Below are 20,910 nucleotides of genomic sequence, written 5' to 3' on the forward strand. Positions count from 1 at the left end.
AATTGGGTCTAAGGGGTTCTCAGGTGGGGCCACATAGACCCTAACATTCTTTCCTCTTTTGAAAGCAAAGAGTGGTTTCTCAGCCAAGTCCACTTCGTCAGCCACCAAACCCCAATATTTTGTTCATCACATTTTTGATCTCATGACGTCTTGTGCAGAATGTGGTGACACAGACCAATCTGTTCTTAGCTGGGTCTCCCTTCTCCCACACCTCCTAAAGTGTGTCATGTGGCAGTCACATGCCCTCTTTCTCACTCTGTGTAACAAGCCCTTGGGGTAGCCTCTCAAAGTCTGGTTATCAGCAAGTTAGTTTCCCTAAAGAAATCAATCCTACAACAGCAATTCCTGCAGCACCTCAGGAAGTTCCCATAAAATAGGCTATCCGGCAAGTTCCTAGGATGGTGGCCGCGATACCAGAGAAGTGTGTTGCGGTCACTATTTTTCTGTAAAACGTGGTGTATAGTCTCATGTCTCCTCCTTGTTAAGTTCCATTGTGAACTGTATGTCTGGTGATCTCCCATTGACTGAAAAGATTGTTGAGGCTCAATTCACTGCCAGTCCATATCATACCCACATCATCAATGTACCACTTCAACATTGAGATGTTATCGAAGAAGGAGGTTGAATAGGTTATATATGTGAGCATCCTACTTGTCCATGTCTAGATTCAACAGATCTGGAGCGATCCCAGCCCCCATAGCTACCCCCTTTGGTCTAGAGGAAGAATACATTTTGGAATACAAAGTAGTTTTTGAGCATGGCAATCTTGAGCAGTTCAACTATAGCGTCGGTAGAGGCCCATATGGGGTTCGCTCTTTTGTTAAGGACTTCCCGTACAACCTCAAGCGCCTGGTCTTGAGGTATGCTGGTGTACAGCAAAGCCACATCCAGGGTCACCCTAAACTGAGTTAAGGGATTGAAAGGTTGATTTTCCACCATTTGGATGACATCCACTGTGCCCCTAAGGTAAGACCTGGTTTCCAATACCCAAGGTTTCAGAAAAATGTAAATATATTGACAAAGGGGTTCCAGAATTGAGCCGCAGCCTGAGACTATGGGTCTCCCTGGTGGTTGCTCAAAGTTTGTGTACTGTAGGGTGGGTATTCTGGTGCCTTTTTTATTAAAAAAAATCATATTTAAGCTCACTGATATATCTCTCAGTGAGTCCCTCCAGCATCAATCCAGAGATCAACTTAATGATGTCCTGGGTGGGATCTTTCTGCATCTCACAGTAACTCTCTTGTACATTCAAGTGAGTTAATAGCTCTTTGACATGACTGGGCAATAAAACATACCAATAATGTATGTGACTGAACACCTTAAACCCCTCTGCTCCAGGGTCACTATAACCTGCAGCACTACTAATAAGTAGGCCTCTGAGAGTGCCTCTGTTCTCTGGGCCTCCAGCCGTATTTCAGTAAAGCAAGGCCCAGGGCAGAGAGCCTGGACCTCACAATTTGGAAGCACGGTTGGCAGGCTTCATGGAAGAGAGACTTCTTCTGGGCCTCACAGCAATCGTTTATGGTTGCATGGCTTTGGGCAAAGGGGCTACTGGTGTAGCAAAGGCACCATGGACCTTAGTCCAAGCAAGGTAAATTGAAGCCCAGGCAAGCGGGAAGCCATCTCTCGGGGAATACATGATCTTGCAGTGCTGGATTGTGTCTGTGAGGCCCATTGGAGAGAGTGGAGTCGCATAGAAAAGGCACCATTGGCCCTGGTACAAGCAAGTTAAACTGGCCCACAGTTCACTTACTAGATGCTAAAATACTGTGATCATTTGGGATTATCAGGCACCACACACCCCTGAGCCCCAGTGCCACTGCACCTGCAGCAAAATGGATAGATACACCACTGAGAAAGGTCCCGTCTCCTGCACCACTCAGTACAGCAAGGCCCAGAGGAGAGGGGACCCCCCCCCCATTGGTCCCCTCTCCCAGTGTTGGTCAATGGCTATGAGGCCTTGGGGAGAAGGGGAGGAACCATTTTCTTGGGCCTCGGGTTGCTAGGCCATAGCTGTGAAGCTCAGGGGAGGTGTGACTTCTCCTGGATCTCACATCACTGGATTATAAATATGAGGCTGATGGGCGAAGAGATGCCCATTCCTTGGGCCTCTCAGCCTTCTCTGAAAGTCTACCATGCCCTCTGCATTGATGTGTGAGGGACAGATGAGGGTGGGGCACAGTATCTGTGCAAAGAGTACTTCAGGGCCCCAAGGTGGTGAGCTAGCATGGGGCCCAGGGCAGCTACTCGCACTGCCAATGCGTAGCACAAGCCCTGCTTCCCCTCCTGTTCGCACTTTTGTTTTTACTTGCATTAATAGCTGACAAAGCAAAGCATTCAGGTACTTCACAGCTTACACGCAGTGATTGGTTAGATGCCTTCCCCACAAAAACTCACAGTGTGCGTGTCCACCAATCAGCCCAGGCGAATAGAACCATACTGGGATGTTATAATTAATATTCCAGTCAGTGGTGGATATTTTCCAAGCTGCCAAAATTCTTAGGAGTGAGAACAAATTAACATATCAGATGACTTCACAGGAAGTGATGTTGCAGAACGTTTGACTACAGTACATGAAGTGGCATCAATACAAAGCATAAATAAATTGGCAATTGATAGAAAAACATAAACCTCTCCTAAGTAGACTCACAAATTACAAAGTAGTGGCGCAGAACTCTGAAGAGTCTAAGGCGTAACTTCCCATCATATGACTGGTACATAGGATGGCTTTCTCTTGAGGTGGGTATTCAAAAAAGAAGCTGCACATGGTAGTAACACACTGCAGATTCTCTGTAGTGTCTTTATTAAATACGGAGGTACTACTTCTAGTAGTACACCATTTAGCAGCCCGATTAGTTAAAGGTAATATTAAGTCCCACCTGGAACAGAAACACACACAGTTATCAGCACAGGTCTTCACTGGCTTTGCCAACTTGCTCTGGCCAGAAAATCCTTAGCAACTGTACACTTCAGATCACACCATTCTCAAACAAGCATGAATGTACGGGGTTAATATAAGCATCAATAGACATAATATCACAGCTACCACCTGTTGGACCTGGCTCTTTTTGGCAGGTTTCCTCCGAGACTTTTTCCTTTTTCCTAGCCTGTTTCTGTGACCTCGTGTTGTTGATTTTAGGCCTCTGCGCACTTTTTCACTGTGGTACAGTGTAAAGTGCGTGAGCTCTGTGTGTGTATGTGGTGAGAGTGACCTGCCCTCCCGTAGGAATGAATGGGGAATATGTATGCCCATGGTAGTTCCTGATGTGTGGGGAGTGCAGGGTTGAGTTTGGTATGCGCGAACTCGTGAGAATGAATGCTGCGCAATGATATATGCGTCATGATTGTGTCTAGTGTGGAAGTGCCACTTCTAGAAGTTGGCATATTTGTGTAAGTTGTGTCTGGCGTGTGATTGGCTGGTGAGCCTGGCTCCAAGAGTCTGGGAGGGTCTGCCCCGGCGGTGAATGGAGTGATTAGCATGCTGATGTGAGGGGAGGGGTGCACCTGGGCCCGAATAGGGCTGGGCTTTCCCAACACAATGCTGGCTCCACCCCCTGTGGTGCGTCTGATGTCCCCAGCCTGGCCAGTGAAAGGAGTTCCCTATAACCAGTTGTAGCTGGTTCTCACACTGCCTGCACCCTGCTAGACAAAGGATTTCTCTGTATAAAAAGGAGCTGTGTCCCCTTACAAAATGTTCTTGCTTATACCCCTAATTGTATTGTGATACCTAGGTGGTTGTTCTGTTCCCTGCGTGACATTCTCCTAAGGTGGTTAGGGTTGCGTAGGTGGTACTTACCTGTTACCAGTAGTTACTGGTTGTGTGCTATACTTGCTAATTTGTGCTACAGTGATTTTATATCTATATTCTATGTTCTAGAAGTGCTATTTCTACTAAGTGCTAATTCTGACAGTGGCCCACGTGGCCCTGTCCTGTGTAAATAATCCCTTGTGAATATTGCCCGTGCCAGTTGGCACCATGTATATTGTGTGAGTACTATCTGATGTGTTTTTACAATACAAAAGTTTTTATATAACCTTGTGTGGAGTTCCTTTTGTGGTGTGCCTGGGATGTTGTTGCTGTTGTGTGCGTGCGCAAATGCTTTACACATTGCCTCCGGGATAAGCCTGTCTGCTCGTTCCAAGCTACCAAGGGGGTGAGCAGGGGTTATCTTGGAGTGTGACTCCCCTGCCCTGACTAGAATGGTGGTTTCTGCCTGGCTTTGGCGTCAGCCCTAGCCAGCCAGAAATAGCCAGTTCTAACATTGTTGGACAGCGGTGAGGATTAGGACTTGTGTTTGCACAGTGCCACAGCGACAGCTGGCTACATTACAAAACTCTGCATTTTATAGATAGTCACATGTTTGGGATTATTGTTTTTGATTTTGTTTTTTCCTCAAGAATGTCATTTTCAAACGGTGTTCCTGCGTTTTATGTTTAGTAGCAGATGAGAAAATGACAGGGCGGGAGGCCAGTAGAGGGGGAGGTTCCCATAGATAAGGAATCCCTTGCTGGGTCCAGTGCCCAATTCCTGTTCCTGTCCCTATGTGGGTAGATGGAAGAGAGGGAGTGTGGAGGAGAAATGACCAACTCAGGAGGGTGGTTATCGCCTGAGTGTAGTGTGTGTGTCTGGATTCCCCAGTATGGTAGGATCCAGTGGTGGCAGTTAAAATGTGTCCAGTGCGTGAAGTCCCATGTCCAGTTCCCAGAGTATGGTGCCTGGTGCTCAGTAAGAGGGGTACAGGTTGAGAATCAGAGGCAGTGAGGAACTGTCTCACCAGTCTGGAGGAGGAGTGCGTGGATGAGTGGTGTGTTGAACTGGAGGAGTTGGTGTGAGTTTTTTTTGTAATAAAAGGAGCTTGCACAGGAAGTGTACCTCTGGTGGTGTGCAGGAGGTCCCGCAGAGGCACTGGACAAGAAGGTGGACGTCTGGCGGTGTGCTAGAGGTCTTGCAGAGGCATTGGGGAGTGATTCTAAAAGTAGTGGCTTGTGTATCTGATGATCCTGTGTAGGGGAAGAGGTTCATGTGTAGCCCAGCTAGGTCACAGTAGGATGGTAGGGGTGTAGGGGCTCACGTCAGTGGATGCGGAGTAAGTGTGAGACGTGTGTCCCACGTTGGCCCGAAACCCTGTCTCAGGGCCTGGAGGGTTCCCTAAGGGAGCGCCAGGTCAGGGGCCTAGGCTGTACTTACAGGTCATTTGCGGAGGATCTTCCTGTGTCTAGAGGACGGGGAGTGTCTGTAACTAGAACTCCGGCGGTCCTGGTGTTGGGCAGTACCGGTCCTAAGTGGAGGGTGCAGAAGTCCTGGTTCGCTGGGCATTTGACAGTCTAGAGTGCTTGGCCATTTGTGGGGCCTCTGGAGGTTGTTCCCCGAGGAGGGGGGAGGCCAGGTTCAGGTTCAGCCTGACCTGGAGGGGAGGGCATCTGTAATCAGTGTCCTGACCGGTTTTGGCTTCCAAGGGTACCGCTCCAAAGTGGGAGGGTGCAGAACTCTGGAAGGGGGTGCAGAGGGACGGTGTACTTCTGACCCCAGTGCAACCCGAGGGTTTAGATCCTAGGTTGGGAGATTAAGAAACTTCCAGGTCAAGAAGGAATCTCTGCCAAAGTAGATAAACTGAAGAGACTGAGGGGGCTGCCCTTGCTGTGTGATCTGGGGCTCACCTGCAGTTTGTTGTTTCCACTAAGGTAGAGGAAAGGGGATTTTGCTGTGTGCTGTGTCCCCCCACCTGCTTGAAGAGGGACTGTGCTGTGTGCTTTGTACCTCCGAAGTGAAATAGTTTCCAGATCCCAGGTGGTAGACCTATGATGGAGAGAGGTCCTGATCTGGTGGGAGAGATGTGTTCTGGTGGGTGCTTCCCTGGGAGGGTGCGGAACCACAGAAGTAGAGGTAGGGTGGGGCATTCTTGCCTGTGACCTCTGGTCAGCCTGATGGTATGGTCCCCAAGTTGAAGGATCAGTGGTAGTTGTAGCTACACTGAGAGGAAGAGTGGAGAATGGCTATTGTGTGCCAGGGGTTACGCCCCCCACTCTGTGGATTGGACAGGACCTGTGACATTTGGATGGCCTAGGGCCTGGTCCTGGCCGTGGACGACTAGGGAGTACCAGTGGGGTATCCTAGTTGGGTCAGAGTTCTGGTTTGGAGGTAACCATGTGGGGTCAGAATGGCGTAGAACCGGAGGGTGTCCCTGCCGTGCGGGCCCGTGTCCGTGTTTTGACGCCCAAAGCAGGGAAGCCCATCAGTGGAGTGATTTTTCTACCCTGCGTTTTGGCTAGAAAGGGGTTGTGTTGGACCTGGCCCTTTTTGGCAGGTTCACCCCGAAACTTTTTGCTTTTTCCTAGCCTGTTTCTGTGACCTGGTGTTGTTGATTTTAGGCCTCTGCGCACTTTTTCACTGTGGTACAGTGTAAAGTGAGTGGGCTCTGTGTGTGTGTGGTGAGAGTAACCTGCCCTCCCATAGGAATGAATGGGGAATATGTATGCCAATGGTAGTTCCTGATGTGTGGGGAGTGCAGGGTCGAGTTTGGTATGTGCGAACTCGTGAGATTGAATGCTGCGCAATTATATATGCGGCATGATTGTGTCTAGTGTGGAAGAAAACGAGTTACTTACCTGTAACTACGGTTATCCAGTATTGGTATCTTTCATAGATTCACATGCCTGAATCATTCCCAGTCCTCGAGGCGGGAGTGCCACGGTATAAACATATACAACAGCAGTGCCTAGAAAATTTCTTGTAGTAGGCTGGAAAAGCCCAAAGGCCTAACTAGGCCTCAAAACTTAGCAGTCTATCTACATCATTATGTAAAAAGACCTGAAATAGTAACCTCAGCCAATCAGCTGTCCTCACCCTCTAGAACCTTCCCAGCTCAGGCAGTTCTCCTCAGATTTTCCCAGCACAAGTGAGAATGAGTATCCATAGAATAGAACTGCCCTGCCGGGGAGGAGGGTGGGTGCATGTGAATCTATGAAAGATACCAATACTGGATAACCGTAGTTACAGGTAATTAACTCGTTTTCTTATCCAGTATTAGGGCATCTTTCATAGATTCACATGTCTGAATCAGAGTAGCAAGCAGTAACATCATGTCTGTCGATAGAGGAAGGTGGGAGACAAAGAAATCATATATCTATCCCCACACAACCAGGAAGGTAATAGAGCACAAACTTGTTAACATAACACATGCATTAAAACCTTCATAAAAAAACATCATTGATAGGACAGCATTATAAATACTTAAACTTTAAAAGAAGAATAAAAGACCATAAGTTAACCAACCTTAGTGAATAAGATGCTGCAGCACCGCATCACCAACTGCTGTATCATCATGAACCGCCAACTGCAGACAGTAATGTTCGGTAAAAGTGTGTACACTTTTCCAAGTAGCAGCTCGGCAAATGTTCTCCAGCGTCACTCCAGCGAAAAGGGCCGTAGTCGCTGAAATTGTTCTTGTGGAATGCGCCTTGACTTTCCTTGATAAAGGTTTGTTGGCCTTGTCATGACAGAAAGTAATTGTAGAAGACAACCACCTAGCTATAGTTGCTTTTGTGACAGCTTTACCCAAGGTGGCTTTGCCATAAGCAACAAAAAGTTGTTTAGATTTGCGGATGTCCTTTGTCTTCTGAAGATAAATCTTCAGGCACCGTTTCACATCCAGAGAATGTAAGTCTTTCTCCGCAGGAGTTTTAGGATCCGGGAAAAAGGTTCTGAGTTTGACCGGTTGATTGATGTGGAATTGAGTTGGTACTTTGGGAATTAACTTTGGATTGGTTCTAAGCGTAACAAAGTCCTTAGAGAATTGCAAGAAAGGGTGAGTAATAGTGAAGGCCTGTATTTCACTAACTCTGCGAGCTGAAGTAAGAGCCAGCAAGATAGCCACTTTCCAAGTAAGAAACTTTAGTTCCGCTTTATGAATCGGTTCAAAAGGCCTTTTTAGAAGCTGATAAAGAACATTATTAAGATCCCACTCAGGAGGAGGAGGACGAACTGGTGGAAAAGCTCGGAACAGTCCCTTAAGGAATTGTTTGATCAAAGAGGATGAACATAAGGATGGTTTGTTGGAACTCTTCCTGAATCTGGATATCGCTGCCAGATGCACCTTAATGGAAGAAAAAGGTAGACCAGCCTTAGCCAAAGACAGTAGGTATGGAAGGATGGCTTCAGGAGGAGCTTGAAGTGGATGAACATCATTGTCTCCACACCATGAGCAGAATTGCTTCCACTTAAAACGATATGTTTTGATGGTACTTTGCGCACGTGCTTGCGACAAGATCGCCCTGCAGTCCGAGGAGATGTTTAGGTCCTTGAACTCTAGGAAGTCAGGAGCCAAGCGTGCAAGTGCAGCGATTGAGGATCCGGATGATGGATTTGACCTCCCTCTCTTATGAACATCGACACGGTCGGTTTGAGACGAAACAGAGGTTGTGGAGAGAGCAGCGGGAGCTCCTGAAACCAAAATTGCCTTGGCCAACGGGGAGCAATGAGGATGAGAGTGCAGTGTTCCCTCTTCATCTTTTGCAGTACCTTCGGAATGAGCGGAATCGGAGGATAGGCGTACGCAAACATTCCGGTCCATCTCATCAGAAGGGCATTTCCTCTTGACCCCAGTTGTGGGAACCTGCTGGCATAAAACAGGCATTTGCTGTTCTGTTGTTTGGCGAACAAATCCAGCGTCGGTGTCCCCCAAAGTTGAAAGATCATCTCTACTTGATGTTGTTCGAGCTCCCATTCGTGACAGCCTGTGAACGTTCTGCTGAGGCTGTCTGCTAGAGAGTTCCGAACGCCTTGTACATGCTCTGCTCGGAGGGATATGCCGTGGCGCAGGGCCCATTCCCACATCTCCTGAGCCTCCAGCGACAGGGTGAGAGATTTCGTTCCTCTCTGTTTGTTTATGTAGAACATGCTGGTGGTATTCCGTACGCACCAGCACGGACGAATTCACAATCCTTGGCAGGAAGGCTTGTAGGGAGAGAAAAATGGCCCTCAGCTCCAAGATGTTGATGTGCTTCTGTTGGTACTGGCGAGACCATCTTCCCTGGATCTGAAGGTCCTGAAGGTGACCTCCCCAACCTTCCATGGATGCGTCCGTAGTCAGGGTGAACTCTGGAATTTCTTGGAGAAAGGTGAGGCCCGGCGACAAATTGTGCGCCTCCGACCACCAAAGAAGAGCATGTTTCATTTTGGCAGTCACTTTGATGCGGTCGTCGAATGATCCGTCGACTTGCTTCCACTGACGAAGTAACTCTTCTTGCAACGGTCTCATTCTGAGTCTCGCCATAGGAATGAGGCTGATCGCAGATGAGCACATCCCTAGAAGGGAAGCGAATATCCGAACTGAAAGTGACCTGCTTGCAAATATTTGTCTTGCTAGTTTTAACAGCTTGTTTTGGCGCTCTTGTGTCAGGTACGCCTTGCACTGGCATGTGTTCAAGACTGCTCCAAGAAAGGTAAATTCTTGACGAGGTTGAAGCTGAGATTTTTTCGAATTTAGGGTCAGTCCCAGATTCGAGAAGAGAGAAAGCGTACTCCTGACCGCTTCCATTGTTGAGTTTCTGGTTGAACCTTTTAACAGCCAGTCGTCGAGGTATGGGAAAACTTGCATTCGCTGGGACCTCAACATTGATGCCACCGGAGCCAGACATTTGGTAAAGATTCTGGGGGCCGATTTTAGGCCGAATGGGAGCACTTTGAACTGGAAATGGACGCCAGCCACTTGAAACCTTAGGTATTTGCGGTGTTTCGGGTGAATAGGGATGTGGAAGTAGGCGTCTTGCAGATCCAGAGAAGCCATAAAGTCCCCTTTGTTGAGACAATTCAGAATGTCCTTTAACGTTACCATGCGAAAACTCTGTTTCTTTAGATATTAGTTGAGTTTGCGCAAATCCAGTATTGGACGCCACTCTTCTGAATTTTTCTCTACGAGGAAGAAGCGAGAATAAAATCCTTTCCCTTTCTGAGAAGGAGGAACTCGTTCTATCGCATTCTTGTGTTTCATCTTTAAGGCTTCTTTGAAGAATAAGTGAAGACGAGGGGGAGGGGGACCCCTGGGCGGCGTTGTTGGAGGCTTCTGCAAAAACTCCAGAGTGTGTCCATTCCTGACAAGATCCAGGACCCACTGATCTGAAGTTATCTTCCGCCATTGGTGGTAAAAGGCGGAGATTTTGGCGCCCACGGGAAGGGAAAGGTGAGTGGCTGACATCCGGCAAAGCTCATTGGCGTTTGTTGGAATCTCGCCCTTGATTGCTTGAACGTCGTTTCCCTCCTTGCCGAGAGAAAGAACCAGAGGCAGGCTGCCTGTAAGAGGATTGATAGTAAGGTTTGTTGTAGTTAGATTGATACTGACGATTTTGTTGGTTGGAATAATTGCCTCTGGAGGAGTAACCACGGCCTCTTGCTCCTCTAAAGGATCCCCTCTTGTATTGCAGGGTACCAAGTGATTTAGCTGTGTCTGTATCAGTTTTTATAGCCAGCAAAGCGTCATCGATGTGCTTCCCAAAAAGTGAATCTCCATCGAATGCCATATCCAAGATTTTGGTTTGGACCTCAGGCCTGAAGGTGGTAGCCCTGAGCCAACCTTGACGCCGCAGTACAGCTGCTCCAGCCAATTGCCTGAAATTGGTGTTTGAAATGTCCAGGGTGCAATCGATGATTTCTGAAGCCGCCCTTTCACCCTCCTGCACAATTCTGCGTACCTCCATCTGATGATCCTCATGGATCAAATCAAGATATTCCGTCAGATCGGACCACATCTGTCTATCATAACGAGCCAGGATAGCCAATGAATTAGCTGCTTTAATGGAGGCTGCTGCATTTGCCAAAAACTTCTTTCCAACGGCATCAAGTCTTCTGCCCTCCTTGTCAGGTGGTGTTGAAATGGTAGCAGAAGGATTTTTGGATTTCTGCTGCGCAGCCTGGGATATGACAGAATCTGGTCGAGGGTGGCCTATTAAACAAGATAGAGTATCCGATGATGCTTAGTACTTTTTCTCTATTCTTGGAAGAACTGCAGGAATGGAAGCGGGCGTTTTCATTATGTTGAGGCCCTCCTTCCAAATATAGCCAATAATGGGAATAGCCCTGGTAACTCTGCGATATCCCTCTTTAAAGTCATGTAAAAAGCAGTCCGACTGCTCAACTGTGACGGCCAATTCAAATCTATTAGCAGCTCGCTGCATAATATTATGAAAACCGCCAATATCTTCAGGCGGAGAATCTGAAGGACGGGGCGCAGGCGGCAAAGGCATAGGAATGACCTAATCCTCCCAAGGATCTACAGGTGATTTATCCGGCAACTCGCCTTCTTCCCTGCTTTCTTCGTCATCATTAGAAGAAGTATCTGTATCATTTTGAGGTGCTGGACCAGTATCTTGTCTTGGACACAATGAAGCTCGTGGTGACGGAGGTCTTGGCACGTCAACTGGAATAGGTGACCCAGCGGGTGCAACCGGGGTTGGTGGAAATCTCTGGCGATAATCCGCCAACATAGCCTGCAAATCCTGAATTAAGGAAGTTGGCAAATGACTAGTGTCCTCAGACCGAGAAGGTCTAGTATGAGGTGATTGATATGGCGTGGAATAAACGTCATGCGTATAATGACTATGGACTTTATCTTCATCATCCTCCTGATATTTAATATTTAATTGAGAAGGGTGACGGGCAATCCCAAAAGGACCGTCATCCTCTTCCCCTTCATCTGACTCCTCCTCCACATATGTCTCCAAAATGTGCGATGGTAAGAGTGGAGAAATGTGAGAATAATCTTGCCTTTGATACGTCTTCATTTGAAAATGAGTATATTGTATCTTTGTCGGAGGTGAACTGTGCAACAGATGAGCAGATGTCACTGCGGAAGCCACTGTTACAGGGATTTCCGTCGACGGTACTGTCAATGACAAAGATTTTGCCGTCGACGGGGCCGACAATGGTGTCTTCGTCGACGAACCTTTCGTCGACGGGACCGTCGATAGTGTCGTCGCCGAGTCCCTCGTCGTCGGGACCGCTGATGATGCCTTCGTCGCGACGGGTCCGTCGATGGTGTCTTCGTCGACGAGCTATTCGTCGACGGGTCCGTCGATGGTGTCTTCGTCGACGAGTCCTTAGTCGACGAGTCTTGTCGACGAGGCCGTCGATGATGTCTTCGTCGACAAGTCCTTTGTCGACGAGGCCTTCGTCGACGACAAAGTCGAAAGTGTCTTCGTCGACGATGATGTCGGCTTCGTTGACAGAATTGTCATCGACGGACCAGAAGATTTAGACGACGGAGCCGTCATCGACGGAGATGTCGACGATGGCAACTTGTTTTTAGTCAGCGATGGTTTAACAGACATCAAAGGTGAGGTAATAGCCGAAGTGGTAACCGTAGAAGTAGATGAAGAGGCTGAAGTCAAGGTAGTAGTAGGTACAGACACCAGAGAAACAGTCTTAGCCAGGGTTGTACTCACAGTTGTTAAACCTGAAGAAGCCGATGCACTCTTTAAGGGTTCTGAAGTTCTCTGAGAGGTTTTTAGTTTTTTCTTTCTCTCAGGAGAAGAACTTTCTTTGGATCTAGCTCTCTTGCTGGAGGTAGATGCCTTGTCCTCATCATCAGTGTAAGAAGACTTCAACCACAAAAGAACCCTTGCCTCCCTATCCCTGATAGTTTTCTGAGGGAAGGTACGGCAAATCCTACAGTCCTTCACAATATGTGAAGGGTGCAGACAATAAATACAGTCAGAGTGCTGGTCATCCACATGGACCCTCAGCAGGTTCCACAAGCTTTGAAAAGAGCCTTCTTTTCAGACATTTTGAGGAAAAAAGATCAAAAAACTGAGTAGGCACTCAGAGAGACTCCCTTACACACGAAGTGCGGTGAAAATCTGAGGAGAACTGCCTGAGCTGGGAAGGTTCTAGAGGGTGAGGACAGCTGATTGGCTGAGGCTACTATTTGAGGTCTTTTTACATAATGATGTAGATAGGCTGCTAAGTTTTGAGGCCTACTTAGGCCTTTGGGCTTTTCCAGCCAACTACAAGAAATTTTCTAGGCACTGCTGTTGTATATGTTTATACCGTGGGACTCCCGCCTCGACGACGGGGAATGATTCAGACATGTGAATCTATGAAAGATACCCTAATACTGGATAAGTGCCACTTCTAGAAGTTGGCATATTTGTGTAAGTTGTGTCTGGCGTGTGATTGGCTGATGAGCCTGGCTCCAAGAGTCTGGGAGGGTCTGCCCCGGTGGTGAATGGAGTGATTAGCATGCTGATGTGAGGGAAGGGGTGCACCTGGGCCTGAATAGGGCTGGGCTTTCCCCACACAATGCTGGCTCCACCCCCTGTGGTGCGTCTGATGTCCCCAGCCTTGCCAGTGAAAGAAGTTCCCTATAACCAGTTGTAGCTGGTTCAAACACTCCCTGCACCTTGCTAGACAAAGGATTTCTCTGTATAAAAAGGGGCTGTGTCCCTTTACAAAATGTTCTTGCTTATACCCCTAATTGTATTGTGATACCTAGGTGGTTCTTTCTAGTACAGGAGGTCCTAGTGAGGTCCTGTTTCCCTGCGTGACATTCTCCTAAGGTGGTTAGGGTTGCGTAGGTGGTACTTACCAGTTACCAGTAGTTACTGGTCGTGTGCTATACTTGCTAATTTGTGCAACAGTGATTTTATATCTATATTCTATGTTCTAGAAGTGCTATTTCTACTAAGTGCTGATTCTGACAGTGGCCCACGTGGCCCTGTCCTGTGTAAATAATCCCTTGTGAATATTGCCCGTGCCAGTTGGCACCATGTATATTGTGTGAGTACTATCAGATGTGTTTTTACAATACAAAAGTTATTTTTATATAACCTTGTGTGGAGTTCCTTTTGTGGTGTGCCTGGGATGTTGTTGCTGTTGTGTGCGTGCGCAAATGCTTTACACATTGCCTCCGGGATAAGCCCGTCTGCTCGTTCCAAGCTACCAAGGGGGTGAGCAGGGGTTATCTTGGCATGTGACTCCCCTGCCCTGACTGGAATGGTGGTTTCTGCCTGGCTTTGGCGTCAGCCCTAGCCAGACAGAAATAGCCAGTTCTAACACCACCCATAACCTCACTGTAATTGAACAATTAAAAAAAAAAACTCATCAGTTCACTCAGCTCATTCAATCGACACATCATTACACTTACAACACATACCCTTAACCATCAATCCACACAATTCTGAAATCGTCACCAGTTACACCCAATATCATGCTCCCCCAGATTTTTTTCCTCAAGAAGGTCTACCGAACATGTCCGTTTCCCAGACATGAACACCCATAATCTGTTTCTCATTTTTCCACTAGGTTGTCTCCCCGAAACACTCACACCTCTGACGTCCCTCTGATTTTTTCAAGAGGTTGCCTCTCACATTTTTCAAAACATTTATATCCTTTTATACTTTGTTCATTGGTTATGTGTATTTATAAAATGCACTACCACCAGCAAGAGTATCCTGGCGCTGAAGCCATTTCTCATAATTCTAGATGACACAAGTGATTACTCAGCTCTGATATGTGAATTAGTAAGGTAATGCAGAAAACCAGTTGCCTCAAGAATCAGATAAGCATATATGCACCACCTATAACACACTCTAACGCAATTGCACCGAATGGGCCTGCGCTCTGATGATCGCTGCTGGCGATGTGGGGACATACAGGCCAAATTCCTGCACGTGGCATGGCATTGCCGGCCGGTGGCTAACTTTTGAATACGCCTATTGCAACACATACAAACCATTATTGGACACACACTGCCCTGCACGCTGCTGGCGGCGTTGCTGGGAGACAGCACTGATTTTCAACCCAAACCTAGAAGGTTAACTGCCATGCTGGTAATTCTGGCAAAACGCCAAGTCGCCATTCATTGGAGAGCGACTCGGCCGCCGACCACAGAAAATTGGATCATTAGTATCACACAATGTAAAACGCAACTGGAGACATATTGGGAACAGCTGCCAGTGCGATCCCGCCCCGTGGTTTCTGGGAGCCATTCGGAGAATGGCTAAACACCGTTAACTTAGACAACCTTTAACGTGTATACCAGATATTAATACCCTCCCTGACATTAGGGTCCGAGATCCAACAATATATTACTAAAGCATAGTCTGGATGTGGGGAAATGTTTATTAACCACTGCTGTCATACTTTAATGTACTGTTGTTGTTCTCATCTGATACAAGCTGCATATAACATGGTAGGCCAGGATACATATGGCCTATAGACCGAATATGATGTGCCGATTGTCTTGCTGAATGGAACTGTTAAAGTTTTTATGTTACAAATGCCAATAAAAACAAATTTATAAAAAAATAAAAATAAAAAATAAAAGAAATCGGATAAACACATCATAACTCCTTGATGGTCAAAGAAGAGTCTGTCCTCTCAAGCTACTTCGATGACTCAGTCCCAAAAACATCATGGCTTATAATATTTCCATGCCGATGATTTAACAGGCAACTAATGCTCCTTTAAAGATTAATTCATTGCCCCAATTCTCTTCAACTTTTACATGGATCCTCTGAGCACAATCCCGTATGGATAGCTGAGATCGCTAGGGCACACGGTTACCCGCCTGGAATAACAAAATAGAGGACATAGACAGGCACACTAATGCAATTTGGGAAGTGCGACACAGGTTCAAGGAGGAGTTGGATGAAACCTGGGACACCTTAGGAAAACATGATTATCGAACATACATGGAAATACAGTATGGGCACGACAATACAAATAGACAGCAGCTGGCGTTTCAAAGGGGTGGTAGGTACCACTCCTGGTGATAATTTTGACAAGCAAGATGCTTGACCACAAGCCTTTTCGACGATGGGTGAGATGACATTAAAGTTGAAAAGCCCAAGGCTAGTCTGTATTGCCAGTCTATATCTCTGTTAACCACCATGGAGAATTTAGGTTTCTCCCACACAGTGAGAATGGGATCTCATTAAAGGAAAGCAGAGGCTCTATGTAGGATCCGATGTAGCATGAATAACTTCTATGAGAATGCTGGCCTTAGTTTCAGTAGATGGGAGGTGGCGGTCCAACATTTCTGCTGCCTTCTTTAGAACAGAGTGATAGTTTGTTTTTCAGGCAGAGGCAACACAGTTGGGGAGTACAACTCCCATTCCAGAGAGGCATACAGGCCATTAGCATCTTTTAGACCTGCAAAATCTGGGTCCAGGGTCATGTACTGCTCGTCATCATCATCTGTGTCCTGACGAGGGTGGTGCGTGAAAATCAGAGTCCCCAAAATAGAATCTCCCCATCTCAATCAATCAGGTGTTTGTTAAGCGCAACTACTCACCCGTAAGGGTCTCAAGGCGATGAGAGGGGGGGGGGGGGTTCGCAGGTTCCAGTCCATCAAGGAGGGGATCTGTTGAGAGCCAGGTTTTGAGGTTTCTTGAGACGATGGGGAGCAATGTTGTCTGTCTGAGGTGGAGCAGAAGGTCGTTCCAGGCTTTGGCCGCGAGGAAGGAGCAGGAGCGGCCTCCCGATCTGGTCTTTCTGGTGCGGGGGACCAAAGCGTAGGAGAGCTGGGCTGATCGTAGGGTCCTTTGGGGTGCGTTGAATTTGAGCCGGCTGTTCAGGTATGCTGGTCCGGTGTCGTGGAGGGCCTTGTGAGCATGGGTGAGCATCTTGAAGGTGACTCTAGCTTTGATGTGGGAGCCAGTGGAGTGTGCGCATGAGCTGGGAGATGTGACAGTGTCTTGGCAGGTTGAGGACCAGTCTTGCCACGGTGTTTTGGATGTTCTGAAGCTTGCTGGTGATGTTTTTGTTTATTCCGGCATAGAGCGCGTTGCCATAGTGGAGTCTGCTGGTGACTAGGGCATGAGTGACGGTCTTTCTGTGTTCAAGGGGGATCCATTTGAAGGTCTTACGTAGGAGGCGTAGGGTGTAGAAGCAGGAGGACGAGACAGAGTTGTTCTGGCGGTCCATTTTGAGCTCTGAGTCCAGGATGATTCCCAGGTTGTGTGCATGGTCCGTGGGGGTGGGCGGGCTTCCGAGGGTGGGGGGCCACCAGGTATTGTTCCAGGCATTGGGGTATGGGCCCAGGGAGGAGTACTTACGTTTTGTTGGTGTTTAGTTGTAGGCAGCTGTTTTTCATCCATTTGTCGACGGCTTCCCTACCTTCACTATGAGGTGTTCAGCCTCCGAACACGAACTATGTAGAGGATCTGATCTAGCGGGCTGTGGAGCCAGTCACGTCAGTTGTGTAAACATATGTGGGTAGGGATGCTGGTAGCATAGACTGTGGGTCTGATGGGAGCCGTTTGTGGTATCGGAGAGTTAAGCGAGTCTGGTACCGAAGGAGAACATCCAACAGAAATAGTAAGTGGAGGAGGCATCCGGGGTGGCACTGAATGTGCGGGTGGAACCAGCGTCTTTGGCAGAGGTGGGCCCAGGTAGCCGGCGTCATTGGAAGGAAGGGAGCACACTGTATTGGCATTGAAAGTGCTCTAAAAGCATATCCCATTAAGACTGGTGGGGCTGGCAGGTGCTCCATAGGGGACCATGGATCTTAGAAATACACCGAACATGGCATTCAGAAACAGTGCCAGGTCTGTTCCAGGAGCCAGGAAGTCCGAGTAAAGTTGACTGGACCGGGGCCTCCGGTTCGGAGCCGCAGGCGTGTTCAGCATCAGCGCCATATTCGAGGGTGCCACAGGCACCGAATCCTTCGTGTTGTCCTCCACTCATACCAGTTATGACCTGAAAGCATTCGCAGAGGCAGCGAGTCTCAGAGACTTACTTTTAGTAGAGTAATGTTGCGTAGAGTCGTGGAGTCTTTTCTTATGCATCTGTTTTGACAACTACTAAGACGGCGGTGCCGCTGGGGTCTTTGATCTTGCTCTAGCCTTGCATCTTCTTCACTGTGAGAAAACACACACATCATAAACAGAAGTCCAAAGTGATCTCAAGTGTGCAACAACCACATCAAATATGCAGCACCAGACACAAGTTTGTAAGCACTCACACAGAAACAAAATGCAAAGAAAATGTGTACCCAAGCCTTGAGCACAATGAGGTAACTACTCAACCCATTAACTCAATCTGCACCAGAGGTCCCCACTTCCTCACCATTGTGCGTTTGCGCATTGAGCCTTTCTATGTTAATGGCAACAGTCTGATAGAAATGACAACAGTTTTAGTGGATCCATTCATACCAAAAAAAATATATCACAAAAAACGCTGATCTGCCTACTTGTTTCTGAGAACTCCACCTATTTATGCCTTTTATCCTCACTATGAACAATTGTTTCCTCCCGGTTATCAGTTTTTGTCCGCCGCTGTGTCACAAGACAGGGGCGGCCTTAGGCATGTGCAAGCTGTGCACCTGCACAGGGCCTCCAAACCCCAGGGGCCGCCACGCCAATATATATCCTTAATATAATAATCCTCTGAGGATGGATACATATTTGCATGGCGGCCCCTGGCAGGCACTTGGCGGCCTCCGGCTCTATTCCACTTCCAAACACCCCTTCCTGAGCTCCAGGGGGCTCCGCCCCGCCCAGACCCCTCTTCTGGGGCCCCCTACCTACGCTCCCTGCCCAGGGCCACCATGAGCCTAGAGCCGCCCCTGCACAAGACTCTGATTTCTGACTCATGAAGATTGCTGTAAACATGTTGCACAAATGTGTAATGTTATGGAACGATCTTCCTCTCGCGCTCAGATCCAGCTCCAATCTATTGGCATTCAGGAAGGATTTGAAAACCTGGCTGTTTCAGCAATAAGTCCATTTACCTTGTTCTCTTTTCACGCTGCTTGCGCTGCCTGTTTGTCTTCCCCCCCCACCCCCCTAGACCTGTGAGGCTCTGACAGCGCCGGGACACTCCTCGGAGTAGCCGTGCGCTATAGAAGCACCCCAATTAACATAACATAATGTGTACCAGTATTACACAGGTTCACAATCACACCTGAAGATTGTATGTTATATACAACTTTGGCTGATGCCCAAATCATGAGTGCAGTAAGACCCTCGCAGTCTTATCTTTACAACAAAACCGCAAGCCACTACCACATTGCGCCACCCGATTTCCTCAACATACTCTAATGCACACAAGTCTCTACACATGTGAAAGGCAGAGATGCATATGCCACACAGCCCACCGCTGTATCTTGGCAGTGCCACAAGCCTCGACCTAGTAAACACAGTAAAGTGTCTTTATCAGACGTCATTTGCACCCAACACCAAATCACTGCAGGAGTAAAACACAAACAATAGCTCACCAGAATCAGAGTACACAAACAGGAGTAGCAAGAATCACCCACATTGACAGAGGAGATTCGATAGGCACAACTGGGGACTCGTTGCCACTATAATGACCCAAGACAAATGCTGGTGCCAAGATAAACTTAACATCCAGTTTACAGCACCACTCCAGCTGCTACAGCATTCCCAGCCTTTGGCTTCTGCCAAGATCAAGAATCTCCATACTTACATTTCCATAGCACATCCCTTTATACCCATATTCTACTTTTGCCGCTTTAAAGGAGAGCACAAACACACACATACTCGTGTTACCCTCTAGCATACGTTCTTCCCCTCCAACAAACCACACATTCATCTATCTAGTAACAAAAACCTGGTGCAGCTAGACATAGGCAGCATTTTAAAGACTTGATAAAAGTGAGGTTGCAACACTTCTGAAGAAACTCATGCTTTGGGAAAAATCCATATAAGAGCAATAGTCCTGAAAAACTACTTCTGTGATCTAGAAGTGTCCAAGGCTTCTAAATACATATAGGATGTATGAAAGCAAAAGTATCAGTCCGCTGGGGTTGTCACCCCAAACAGTGCTATACTGCAGTGGTTTCCAAACTGTGGTCCAGGGACCCCTGGGGGTCCGCAAAGCTTCCTCAGGGGGTCCATGAATACTTAGAAAATTAAATAATATTAACATATTCATAAAGTGTATATAAATAAAGAAGCTAAATGTACAATTGAAAATGTTACAACGTACTGTAAGTGTGAAGAATTTTGAAACAAGGCTAAAAATGTAATTAGTATCCTCTGATTGATTCGTGGTAGCAGTGCAGGTGAGTGGCCTCAATTGAAATTAGAGCATTGGAATGTTGGTAGCTCCATTGAAAACAATGGAGTGCTCTGGGCTTATGATGGCTGGTATAAGCCTGGAGCTCCAATATACCAATGTTTCTTTGTTCACAGCTCTGGCTGTAAACAAAGGGTTCAAGGAGCCTGAGGGGATTCCAATCCCCTCAAGCCCCCATAAGGATTTGTTATTTTTTGTTAGAACATGCTGCCCTCTAGTGGCAGAATGTTCGAATAGCCTTATAGCCCTTCGTAGCTGGGCTATACCGGCTATTAACCCCTTCGATGCTCATGACGAGCTCAGCTCGTCATGAGGCACGGTTGAGCTGTGCTCATGACGAGCTGAGCTCGTTATGAACAATGGGAATTCAGGGAATTCAGCACAGGAGGAAAATATCTCAAGCACCCAAGGTGTTCAAAGTCCCTCTCCCTTGTTAAAGGCTCTCGCCTTCGGCTCGGGCCTTTAACGCTGGAGAATGCCTTTAATAGCCGGTATAGCCCTCTTCGGCGGGCTATAAGGCTATATTAGAAAAGCTCCAACCCTTCTATGAAAATTAAGATTTTATTTATATAGGTGTTGGCAAACTAATTAAAATGTCATCATTTGTGTATTTGTTTGATGAATGCTCTTTTCTGTACTTTTTGGGTATTGTTTAGAGGTTGAAATCATCGATAATGCTTAGGCTGTGGTCACCGGCTTCCAGTAATGACTTGTGGGGGTCCCAGGATTCCAATAATGATTCAGCCGGAATCCCTGGGTTCCAGTAAAAGGTCAGGGAACCTACTTTCTTTGCATCTGGAACGGACATGAAGCTCATGTAATCTCTCAGACTTGAACAAAGATTTATCCAGACAAACATGAGCCACTCCTAATAC

General features: G+C 47.4%; 1 protein-coding gene across 3 annotated transcripts in view; it reads right to left on the reverse strand.

Annotated features, from left to right (window-relative positions):
* ANGEL2 (angel homolog 2) overlaps window positions 1-20,910 on the reverse strand; it is a 387,853-nt gene that overhangs the window by 306,512 nt on the left and 60,431 nt on the right. Inside the window, exon 2 of one of the 3 annotated variants that reach the window (XM_086927871.1) lies at window positions 17,733-17,853. The exons of the other annotated variants lie outside the window; for them this stretch is intronic. Within the exon in view, the coding sequence (XP_086783997.1) occupies window positions 17,733-17,781 (49 nt within the window). The 5' untranslated portion in view covers window positions 17,782-17,853. The remainder of the gene's footprint in view (window positions 1-17,732; window positions 17,854-20,910) is intronic. 3 annotated transcript variants of the gene reach the window in all.

The sequence above is a fragment of the Lissotriton vulgaris genome, chromosome 6 (assembly GCF_964263255.1).
Source record: "Lissotriton vulgaris chromosome 6, aLisVul1.2, whole genome shotgun sequence".
Lineage (NCBI taxonomy): Eukaryota > Metazoa > Chordata > Amphibia > Caudata > Salamandridae > Lissotriton > Lissotriton vulgaris.